Source organism: Nyctereutes procyonoides, unplaced genomic scaffold, assembly GCF_905146905.1.
Source record: "Nyctereutes procyonoides isolate TBG_1078 unplaced genomic scaffold, NYPRO_anot_genome, whole genome shotgun sequence".
Lineage (NCBI taxonomy): Eukaryota > Metazoa > Chordata > Mammalia > Carnivora > Canidae > Nyctereutes > Nyctereutes procyonoides.
In genome coordinates, this window is record NW_026575117.1 from 6243028 (window position 1) to 6255462 (window position 12435).

General features: G+C 52.2%; 1 protein-coding gene across 5 annotated transcripts in view; it reads right to left on the reverse strand.

Annotated features, from left to right (window-relative positions):
• RXRG (retinoid X receptor gamma) overlaps positions 1-12435 on the reverse strand; it is a 46119-nt gene that overhangs the window by 21687 nt on the left and 11997 nt on the right. For 2 of the 5 annotated variants that reach the window (XM_055334098.1, XM_055334097.1), the window contains exon 2: positions 6007-6254. In XM_055334098.1, the coding sequence (XP_055190073.1) occupies positions 6007-6254 (248 nt within the window). Of the gene's footprint in view, positions 1-2814; positions 3036-5956; positions 5969-6006; positions 6255-12435 lie in introns of those variants that run through there. The other 3 variants (XM_055334100.1, XM_055334101.1, XM_055334099.1) reach the window with 3 other exon arrangements.

Consider the following 12435-nt stretch of genomic DNA (forward strand, 5'->3'; position numbering starts at 1 on the left):
TCACTCACCTTCCCCTCCCACTGCCGTGTCCTGTGGGACCAGCCTCACCACCTGCAGCCTGCGGAGGTCACGGGACAGCAAGCACTGTTAATGCTACTGGTAGCACTGCCCCCTATAGAAGGCTTGCTTGGCGCTCACAACAACCCTATGAGGTTATCTACTCTTCAGATGAGCTTACCAGGCCTTAGAGTGGTTTATTCATGTGTGTTCATTCAGAAATACTAAGGGGATACAGAAAGGAGGATGGCAGGTACTGCCTCGAGGGACTGGCCACTGATAAGACTAAGTCAGCTGGGATTGTTTAGGAAGGAAAGACCCCAAACAACTGAAATTAGGGAAGACTTCCTGAAGGAGGTGGCATTTGAGCTAGGACTTGACAGCCTTCCAAAGTGGGTAAGACTTGGATGGGCTGCTGATGGGCTAAAGGCTCTGAGAGCTAAGGACACCCCCTCCCAACCCCGGGGGAAGCCCAGGGGTTCATGGCGAGTGTAGATGGGTGGGAGACGAAGCTGGGGGTGGGTGGCGTGACACAGCCCAAGGCCTGTCTGGCTACAGACAGTGGATTTAATCTTGAGGAGCAAGTCAGAGCAGCCACGGGAAGTTTCAAGTTTCGGGCTGAGGAATACAGCTCTTGGAACTCTGCCCCAGGGAGGTAAGCGAGGCAGCGGCAGGAGGGGAACCCGGAGGAGACCCAGAGGCTGGCTGGGGATCTTCCTTGGCTCACAGGTGGGAGCGAGGACACTGGGCTCCCAGGTCATTCCTCCTTCATGGGAAGGTCTGTCTGGCAGGGGACGCTCAGACGCCCTGGCCTAGCAGCTTCCTGGCCACCCCCGCGGTGAGGGGCCCTCGCTCTCCCAGGGGGGAGCCATCAGCCCCTCTCCACTGCTTCTCCCCATGGGCTGAGCAGCAGGATGGAGGGGCTGCTGCTCCCCTCTCCACCGGCCTCTCTGCAGGTGGGGGGCCACAGGCTCCCAGCACAGGTAGAGGCGACAAGAGGCAGCCGCCCGAGTGCGACCCCATTAGCTGCCTGGCCCCGAGTCCCCGAGCCGGCTGTCTTGTTCCATTAGAAGCAGCTCAGCAGAAGCGAGCACTTTCAGAGCGGGGGATGCACCAGGCGCTGGCCGCTCCCTGAGAACAGGGGGAGACACACTTGACTGGCCTGGCTTCCATCTGCAGACTCCCAGCCAGGGGCCAAATGCTCCCTGAATGCCCTGGAGCCATCACGGAACATCAGGTCCCACATTTCTGAGCTGCTTTTAGCCAAAATTATTCCACTGGATGCAGATACGTGGCCGGCCTGCCAGGCCGCAGGCAGGCGCTCCTTTTCCAGGGAGTGGACTCTGGAGAGCGGCGTTCCTTTAGTCCCTTCAGGGTCTGGGCCATGAGGAGTAAGGAGCCAGGACCCCCCCACACCCCCACCCCACTGGGCAGAGAGAAGCCCTGGGTTCTGGTGGACACCTGCTGCTTCCTACCCCCATGAGCTTGGCCAGGTCGCTGCATTAGAGACAACGTTTCCTGGTCGACAGACTAGATCAGTGGCTCTTCCAACTGGGAATGTGCGGGTGGCAGGGGAGGGCCAACAAGAAGGCTTCAGATCTGCCCTGAGTTCGGGATACCTGGGTGGCTCAGCGGTTGAGCGTCTGCCTTCGGCTCAGGGCGTGATCCTGGGGTCCTGGGATCGAGTCCCATATCGGGCTCCTTGCATAGAGCCTGCTTCTCCCTCTGCCTCTCTCATGGATAAATAAATAAAAATCTTAAAAAAAAAAAAAAGAAAAAGATCTGCCCTGAGTTCAACCAAACCTGTTTGTCGCTGACACACGTATCAGCCTTCCAAACGTGCTTTCTCTCTTGGAGAAAAGACTTTAATGGCTTAACTTTTTAAAATCATTAAACAAGATGATCTTTAAGGTCTGTTCCAGCTCTGACATTTGTAATTTTTTATTACTTATCTATTCTCTACAATAATCTGCAAGAATAGTAAGTCGGTTATCAATCACTACCTGGGCAGGAACTTTCAGGGACAGAACCCGGGTCAGGCAGCTGGGTTCAGGAGGCAGGGGGCATTCTAGGGCCTTGCAGGGCTTGCTTCTGAGTCCAGGCAACTGATATCACACACACACACACACACACACACACACACACACACACACTCACACTCACACACACATACACACAAAGTTAGGAAAATGTGGCCTAGATCATTTTGTCTGAAAGTCACATAAATATCCTCCCAATTATATATTTGGTGTTTCTGGAAATTACTCCCTCCACTCAGATACTCCCCAGAGCAGAGACTGATTCTTACATTTTTTTTTTTAAATATCCAGGGCTTGGTTCAATGAACGCTTATTGAAATGAACTTCTCTCGAACCTCTCAGCAAGAGTGCACCAGAATCAACGGTCACACGGGGGTAGAGTCTCAATCACTGAGGTGCCTCACATCACCTGGGGATAATAACAATCCTATCACCACCTTAGTGCCATAGAGCCCTTGAGCAGTGATTTTTCAAATCCCTAGTTCCTTTAATATTCCTACCTATCCCTGCAGGGTAACCCGGGAAAAGCACGTTCCCCTGAAATACAGTAAGGGGAACTGAGATACCTGGACGCCCAAGTGGTTTGCAAAAAGGTTACACAGTCCCCGCCTCCACGGTATTGGTTCAGCTCTCTTTACTCCTCAAGAATGAAAATCCAACAAGAGCAAAAGAGAGAAGCCCAAACACCAGAAGGGCAGAGCAGGGAACGGGAGACACTCACTGCCTGCAGCTGCCTCACCACCACAGCCCCCTCCCCTCGCCCCGAAACTGTACTTACCCTGGACCCAGGTCACAGGAGGAGCATGTTTCCCTCCCGAGACCCCCTCGGACCCATCCTGGGTGAGGAAGACAGGATGCAGAGAGACCGTCTGTCCAGATGGTTCAGAGTCCAACTCACCTCAGCTAACACCTAGGGGACTAGATGTCCTGTGCCATCTGGTTAATCGGGCAAAATGTTTCTGCCGAGTGGCTCCAGAGCCCGAGCCCACGACACTGTGCAGTGTCCAGGGCTGCTGAGCTTCCCCAGAGCTTGGCAAGCTTAATATAGCTCCCAGAGTGAAACTTGGCCTCGGCCTCTGCACACAGCCCAGTTGGCCAGGACCAAAGCTTTCAGCTGACCTTTCAACCCCAATCCCTCTGTACAGACATATGGTCCAGGAATAGCGGCCCTGCCACTCGCACGGCTAGGAAGCTGAGTTTATTGGCTAGGTTTGGCTCAATCAGACCCGAGCATGGTTGCTAAAAGCAGCCTTGAAAAATGGTGCCTTGCCCACTCCCCACCCACAAGCCCTGTCACTGTCTATCACCTCACCCTGTCTTATTGCTTCATGGATAGAATGACTGCTGTTAGAAACCACCTTGTTCGTTCGTTTGGTGTCTGTCTGTCTTGCCTGCTACGGTGTCACTGCCACGAGAGTGAAGACTTTAGCCACCTTACTCCGCACTTATCCCCAGAACCTAGGATGGTGGCAAGTACCGCCAGATGCATAGTAGGGCCTTCCTAAATAATTAGATGAGTGAACGTGAGCAGCCGCGCAGGAGTTTACTTTCAGCCCAGAAAGTCCACGTTTCCTTCTGTCTCTGGCCTGTTGGCTTTGACCTGCCTTTCTGGGGTCCATTCCCATGAAAGAACATGGATCAGCAAACCTCTTCAGGGCCTCACATTCTGAAGCGTACGTGTCACCGGCTCTGCCAATGACAGTAGGTGACAGTGGCACAAATACGTGTCCATCCCCAGGGCCACCTGGTCCCCACTCCTCTGGGTGGTCACACTCTCTCAAGAAACACTCGTCTGGGAAGTTGAGAGGTCCCTTTTTCCTGTTCCCTTTGGCTCGGCCCTCATACCTACCATAGCCCATGTGCCACTGCCACAAAATTTACCTGCAGGAAGTGCTACGCCGCCCACCCCCCCATGAGACTCTTCAGGAGCACTGATGAGTCACCTTTTAATCCTTGGCAGCCAGTGGAGGATCCTGGGGCCACTGATTGAGTCAGCACACGCCACAGCAGCAGGTGAATGCAGCGTCATGAACACAGCATGGGGGGGCAGGACACTTGGGCGTGAACCCCAGCTCTGCTGTCCACTGGCTGTGTGCGGCTGGACATGTCACTTGAGCTCACTGAGCCCCTGCTACTTCATGTGTGGGAAGAGGATGACGTAGACAGATTTAGTGGTTCTCAGCTAGGCTTTTACCGGCTCCACAAGGACCAAAATATGGGGTGGGGGAGAAATGTGCACCCTAAAGAAGGTCCTACAGGTGAAACCATCAGATTACAAATTGGGGTTAAAAGGGCCAGCCAAAGGTGACCCATTTGCTGGGCCTATGCAATGCTTTCAAAGCTTCCAATCCGAATGGCTTCAAGGGAAGGGGACAGACAGCTCCCTGCAGGGCCCCACCAGCCCTGCCGATTTATGTGCACCTCACTCGCCCACCTCTGCTGCCTGCCTGCTCCAGTTCCTGCAATCACACACTCGATGACCCCCAAGGTCTTTTCCAGATTCTCAAATCCCTGGATCGGTAGATCTCTGAAGCCCTTGCTCACTCTAAAGTTCTGCAACTGCAGGTGTCTTTGCTTTCAAACCGTGTGTGCATGACGCCTCTTGAAAGGGACAGTCTAGGGATGGTCTCTGAAGTTCTCCCTGTTGTAGAAAGAAACCCTGGCACAAAGGGATTCTTGCCTCTTCTCCCAAACTATAAGTTCCAAAGAAGCTACAGGACCTACTAATTCTGCCTTTGGGTGTGCTGGTGGTTGGGGCAGGATGGTGCCGGCCCAAAACTGAGATTCCCATACGTGAAGGAGGAGAACACAGTAGATGGGATTATTGTTCCTAACTCTGTGGAATCTCCCGCTAAAACAGGCCTGGCCTAGTTCCCTGCCCCGCCAATGCTGGGGTCAGCCATACTGTTTTCTTAGTGGGCACGATGTGAACAGAATTCACTGTACCCTACTGATGTGGCTTTGATTTTGCACTCCTGTGACACACCACGAGAAAAGCGTGTCCCGACTAGCTGTTGCTTCTTCAGTCTGGGACACAAGGAGCAGACCGGCCCCCCAGCCTGCAGCCTCATCCAGCTCCCCCACCACTTGCTGAAGTAGAGCCATCCTAGCTGACGTAAATTTGTGAGCGAGGGGGGAAAAATGTGTTTTTGTGCAGACCATGACAATTTGAGGACGGTTCCACAGCATCATTACAACAACAGCTGACCAGCACAAGAAAGGAAAGTTGATGATCTCACTGCGACATTGCCAGGATGAAGTAAAAGGCAACTGGACCCTACAGGGTCCTTGGAGCAGCAGTGCAAGGTCCCCCGTGCACACACCACCCGCCCTCTGCCGGAGCAGAAGCACTAGGGGTTAGGTGAGGTTTCCTTCCGGAGTTCCCAGTCTTCTCTTGGAGACCACCTACAGGTAACACAGACTGCCATGTTCTGGATTCATCCATGTGCCACACCTGCCTATTTCCCCTCTCTCAGCTATAAGCTCCTGGAAAGCAAAGCCCACCATTCCCATCATTTCCAGATCCTCTGAGCCTGGAGTAGAGCACCAGGCACTTCATGGACTCCATAAACACTCATTGTTGAATTGCAAAGAACAGAGGGGGCCTGTCCCCAGGATGACAAACAGCCCTCAGAATCAGCGAGCTCACTGCCAGGGCTGAACCATTAAACCACAGGGGCGGCCTCTGGGCTGCAGGCTCCTGGCCCTGGGGTGTCGTCGGTGCTCTGGGCTGCTCAGCCTGGGGACACACTCAGGAATTTGGCGAGTACACATTAAACACCTGCCAAGCGCAGGCTTGGCTCCAGGAGCAGCCTGGGAGACACTGTGTAGGGAGGCTGGGAAGTCCCGTGAGAGCAAGGGCACCTACTTGGGGAGTTGGGTGGAGCAGAGGGAAGTCCCGTGAGAGCAAGGGCACCTACCTGGGAGCTGGGCGGGGCAGAGGGAAGTCCCTGAGAGCAAGGGCACCTACCTGGGAGCTGGGCGGGGCGACCAGGTTGATTCCTGGAGGTGCTGCCAGCGCTCCCGAGGGCGGGCCCATGGCAGACGTGATGACTCGATATGGAGAGCCCAGGGCATTGAGGGGGGGCCCCACTGCACTCAGAGTCCGCGGGGCACTCACTGGCGTGTCCGTGTAGCTGGGGTGGCTGTCCATGGGCTTCCCAGTGGACAAGGCTGCCGACGGGCTCATGGACGTGGAGCCGGAGTGGCCGGGGGAGCCTGTAAGGAGAAGAGCATAGGTGAGGGGAGCCTGGACCCCGGGATGGCCCCTGTGAGGACGGAGGCCTCCCCTCCTTCTGCCACACCCCGTACCTGTGAACCCAAGGTGCTCACACCCCACGCTGAGCTGGCAGGATAAAGACAAGTGAGGGACAGACGGGAGAGAGCTTCTTAGGGCCACAGGCGTCCATGGTGTTTAGGTTCTCGGCTGCCCGCCTGGGAATCTACTTTGGCCTGGGTCACATGGACAGCCAGGGCCGCAGGGGGCACAGCCCACGAGCCCCGGGGCCTCGGCGACGTGGCCTGGCCCAGCCAGACAGCAAAGGGGACTCAAGTCCAAACTCGCATGTGCCAGTGGAGGGAGCAGGTGCAGGGCTGCTCCAGAATTCCGGGTTTCGCACCCAAAGTGCTAGGAGAGTTGGGGCAGGGCTGAGCCTGCAAGTCGGGAGAAATTCCTTCACTCACATGCAATGAACATTTACTAAGATGCAGGTACGATTCCAGGTGCCGGGGATCCTGGAGCCCAAGAGGACACAGTTCCTGCTGTCAGGGGTCACCTTCCAGCATGGTAAGGCAGGTGGGTGGGGTGGGGTGCAGGTGCGGGCAGAGGCTGTTGTCATACCTTTGACTGCCCGGATCTTTTGCAGCTCTGGGCCCATTCACGTTCTTTCCCTGCCTGTCTTCACACCATGGGGCTTTATCAGCACTCAGGGAAGAAGACTCAGGAGGCCTGGCCACAGCTTAAGGGCCGCAGAGGCCCAGGAAGGCCGGTACAGACAGGCCTGTCCAGACTGTTCCCGCCTCCAGACACAGGGAGCCGTGGTCACAGGTGTCCAAGGAACAGGCCCTGGGCACGTGGTCGTCTGGTACCATTTCTCCCACGAAAGTTAACTCCAAGGTCCTTTATGGTCAGCTGCAGCTCAAGATGACAGAGAAGGAAGGTGCCCCACCATCCTCGCAGGGGCCCGGCATAAACATTCTCTCCAGAAGAGAGAAGCTACGAACCTCAGCATGTGTAGCTGCAAAGCAGAGACTGGAAGCTCGACAGGGTAGCGCTGCTCCCCTGCGTGGTTCCCTGTTCATTCGGGGAGTACCTGCTACATGCACGGTGCTGTCCTAACCCTCGGGAGACAACAGGGGTCATTAAGGGTGGTGTTGGGAGCAGAATCGGGGGAGGGACGTGCTCCCTTTGAATGCTGGGGAGGAGCACAGCGCCTCGGAAGTAGAACTGTGGAGCTACTCTTGTTTTTTTTTTTTAATAATAAATTTATTTTTTATTGGTGTTCAATTTGCCAACATACAGAATAACACCCAGTGCTCATCCTGTCAAGTGCCCCCCTCAGTGCCCGCCACCCAGTCACCCCCACCCCCCGCCCTCCTCCCCTTCCACCCCCCCTAGTTCGTTTCTCAGAGTTAGGAGTCTTCCATGTTCTGTCTCCCTTTCTGATATTTCCCACTTATTTTTTCTCCTTTCCCCTTTATTCCCTTTCACTGTTTTTTATATTCCCCAAATGAATGAGAACATGTAATGTTTGTCCTTCTCCGATTGACTTATTTCACTCAGCATCATACCCTCCAGTTCCATCCACGTCGAAGCAAATGGGGGGTATTCTTGTTTAATTATTGAGATCATAGATAATAGTAGACACAACACCGTATTTTAGGTGTGCCACATAATGATTCGATATTTGTATATGTCGCAAAAATGATCACCACAGATGAGACTCGTTAACACCCATCAGCACACACAGTGAGAAATTTCTTTCCTTGTGATGACAACTTTTAAGATCTACTCTCAGCAACTTTCAAACATACAAGACCATGTTATCGACTACAGTCACCACGCTGTCATTACGTCCCCGGGACGTATTTATGACTCGAAGTTTGTACCTTTTGATTCCCTTTCCCCATTTCTCCCACCCCCATCCCTGCCTCTGGCAACCACCAATCTGTTCTCTGGATCTATGAGCTCGAGGTATGATTATTATTATCACCAATATTATTATCAGACTTCACAGAAGTGAGATCACACAGTATTTGTCTTTCCCTGTCTGACTTAGTTCACTTAGCATAGCCCCCTAAGGTCCATCCGTGTGGTCACAAATGAAAAGACTTCATTCTTTCTCATGGCAAAACAGTGTCCCATCTCATATATATCCGTTATCCATTCAACGATGGACAGTTAGGTTGCTTGCACAGCTCAGCTATTGCAAATAATGCTGCAATGAATGTGGAGGTGCATTTTTGGCTTTTTTGTGGGGGGGATGTGTGTTTTCTCTATGCAACTACTCTTTCTTTTTTTTTTTTTTAAAGATTTATTTATGGGGCTTCCGTGTGGCTCAGTCCATTAAGATTCTGCCTTCAACTCAGGTCATGATCTGGAGGTCCTGGGACTGAGCCCTGCATCTGGCTCCCTGCTCTGCTCAGTGGGGAGTCTGCTTCTCCCTCTGCCTCTGCTTCTCCCCCTGCTCATCCTCCCTCTCTCATTATCTCTCTATTGCTTACTCTCTCTCTCTCTCTCTCTCTCTCTCTCTCTCTCTCCCCCTCTGTGTGTGTGGGGGGGGGGGCAGAGAGGGGAGGTGCAAAGGGAGAGAGAGAATCTCAAGCTGAGTCCCCTGAGTGCAGAGCCCTGTGCTGGGCTCAATCTCGCGAACCTGAGATCATGGCCTGAACCAAAATCAAGAGTCAGACACTTAATGCACTGAGCCACCCAGGTGCTCCTCTCTGTGCAGCTGCTTTTAAACATAAATATTCCACTGGGAAAATGTCAACCTAGAGTTTCTCTTGAGCTGCTGCTAACGTGGTTAAGGATTCCCCATGGAGAGATCTGTCACTGCCACGGTCAAGGAAGCTCTGACTCTCCATCATCCTACCCAGGAGTTTCCATCTATCAGGGACAATTGTCTTATAAACGGATAAATCCCTAATCACCTGTTCTAAGTAGCATGACTGAGGATGAACCACGTTCTGTGGGTCCGCAGAGAAGTGCCAAAGGGGTTCGCATGAACGGGTCAGCCACTTACCACGTGTCCTGAGTAGCATTAGGCAAATTCCATACACTAACTCACTTCATCCTGACAGTTAAGCCTGTGAGGATCATTTTAGCTTTTTATAAAGATGAGAAAACTCATGCTCAGCCTCACCCCCATGCTGCTCCCTGTTCAAGATGATTTGCCCTCCCTTCCATCTCTAGCAAGTTCTAACTCATCCTCCCAGGTCTAACACAAGTGTCACCTCCTCCAGGAAGCCTTCCCTGGTGTTGATGCCCTTTTCCGTTTTCTAACAACAGTCTGGGCCTGCTCATATCTTCGCACTTATTATACTGTGTCACCATATTGATTGATTTCCCCATCTTTTCCATTGACCTGGGAGAAGGGAGGAAGGAGTCCGTTCTTGCTTCCCCACCCCCAGCGTGGTACCTGGCGCTTGCCTGGCTGTTTAAGTGACAGAGCTTAGATTCCAACTGTCAATCTGAAGCCCACGCTCTCCCCTGCGTGTGCTGTCAAGGACAGCAAGGATGATTTGGAGAGCCATCACATCACAGCGTACACGATGACTCAATTATGGAGGGATCTCAAGCTGAAAGTTTATCTGAAGGAGAAAGGGCAGCTTCCAGGAACCGGAGCCAGAAACACCAAAAATCCTCCCAGATGGCCACTGATGGGAAAGGACAATTTTAGACTCTTCTGAGGCCCTGGAAGGCTGTGACATTTAAAGAGGCCAATGTATATCTTGAGCCTGTTCCTAAGATAACGTGTGACAGGTGAGTGGGGAGCCGCGCTCTCCACCGGGACACCGGCCACCCCGCCCCCACAGCCCGGCGACCCGAAGGGAATCGATGTTCCCTTCTGCTCCAGCTTTCCAGACACAGACCAAAGGACCCTGCTATTCTCCATCTCACTCTGCTTCACGTGGATCACAGAGAGCCTGCGCCCTGCCCTTCTGTACCCCGACAGCAGGCCCGGAGCTGGGGGGACACACAGGGACCAGACTCCACATCACACATTCATCAACCCAAGAGTTCCTGGGGTGTGGAACCTGCGACACGGTGGTAAGGGACATTTTAGGCCATATGTGAAGTGACAAACTCTTGAAAAACATATTAATAGTTCTTTTTTTTAATAGTTCTATAATTATTTTTACTGTTTCCTTCTATTTATAGCAAATGACTGGGCTTCTATTTTTGCATTGAGATTACCTTTCTAAAAATAGCTATTTAAGTTTTCAAAATGAGAGTAAGGGCACCTGGGTGGCTCAGTCAGTTGAGCATCTGACTCTTGATTTTGGCTCAGGTCATGATCTCAGGATCGTGAGATCCAGCCCTGCATTGGGGTCCCCACTCAGGGGAGTCTGCTTGAGATTCTCTCTCTCTCTCCCTCTGTCTCTCCTCCTGCTCTCTCTCTCTCTCTCTCCAAAATAAATAAACGGGCACTTGGGTGGTTCAGTCAGTTAAGCATCTGCTTTCGGCTCAGCTCATGATCCCGGGATCCTGGAATCAAGCCTCGCATTGGACTCCCTGCTCAGTGGGGAGCCTGCTTCTCCCTCTCCCTCTGCTGCTCACCCTGCTTGTGCTCTCTCTCAAATACATAAATAAAATCCCAAAAATAAATAAATAAACAAATGTTTGAAAAAAAAAGTAAATTGACCTAGGACAAAGTAAGTACAAGGACCTCAATATGTAGGACACTTGGGAATAGGGACGTGTAAAGGGATGATGTATAAGAGGAACACTGACCTGCACAAAAACATAGAAACACGGACTTCGGGGAACTCACAAGTTGTCCCAAGAATAAAAGAAGATGATGTGAGGGTGACTGAAATTAAAAGTGCACTGTTTTTATTGATAATAATAATGAGGACAGTCAAAATATGCCTCGGCTGCTCAGTGAGGAGCATAGCATGGCTGAGACAGGATAAACAGACTTAAAGCCTGCTTTGCAATGGCCCTACCATGCGGTTTGCTTCTGCTGAGTCAGTGATGCAGAAGAGGTGGGCTACTTTATAACCACACTTCAAAGAATAAAATAAAATTCAGAAAGACTGATACAGCTGACACGATTGCATGTTGGTTCTGTGTCTCTCCCGTGACCCACTGGTTCTCAGACATGAAAGCTTTGCTTTTAGAAAAGGTGGGGGGATCCCTGGGTGGCACAGTGGTTTGGCGCCTGCCTTTGGCCCAGGGCGCGATCCTGGAGACCCGGGATTGAATCCCACGTCAGGCTCCCGGTGCATGGAGCCTGCTTCTCCCTCTGCCTGTGTCTCTGCCTCTCTCTCTCTGTGTGTGTAACTATCATAAATAAATAAAAATTAAAAAAAAAAGAAAGAAAAGGTGGGAATCAGTGCCTCTAATGATGGAAGTGTTTCCCAATGGGAAGTGAACCTGTCCTCCAAAGAGACCCCAGAGTGTCAGACCCAAAGACGGCCCTTTCATCACCTTCCCTCTCTCCTCTTTTTTTTAATTAATTAATTTTTAAAAAGATTTTATTTATTTATTCATGAGAGACACAGAGAGAGAGGCAGAGACATAGGCAGAGGGAGAAGCAGGCTCCATGCAGGGAGCCCGATGTGGGACTCAAACCCAGGTCTCCAGGATCACACCCTGGGCTGAAGGCAGGTGCTAAACCACTGAGCCACCCAGGGATTTCCCCCCTATTTCCTCTTTTTCTCAAAGCCACGTTGGAGCCATAGCCAGGACCAAAAAGTACCACACGTTTTTTTCCAGAAACCCGGTTTCTAGTCTAGATCCAAGGTCAAGGTATCCTCCAGTGCTTCCCTCTTGTTCCTACAGCCCCATCCTCCCTGGTCTCTGCACCTGAGCAGCCTTGCTCCATCCCTGACCCTACATCCTCTTAATCCTCTTTAGCCACAGCCGGGCTGTGCCCGCTGCCAGATGCCTGGGAAATGCACAAACCCTCCACTCCTCAGAGTCGATTCTCTTTATTCAGGCAGTGATTTGTTTAAATAAAAAGTAACTCATCTAATGGGAAATGGCTAGTGGGCTCTCTTTTATTCTCTCCTGGCAACGTACTTAAGAAAAGTGTTTCATATTTCCGGGCCTCATTCTGCTCAGGGGTCTCCGAGACCCCTCCCACTGACACTCCATGAACATGGATGAGGATGTGGCCCACTGAGGTCTCAAAGAAGCAGCACCGGTCACAGCAATCTGGCATGGGTGTGAGTC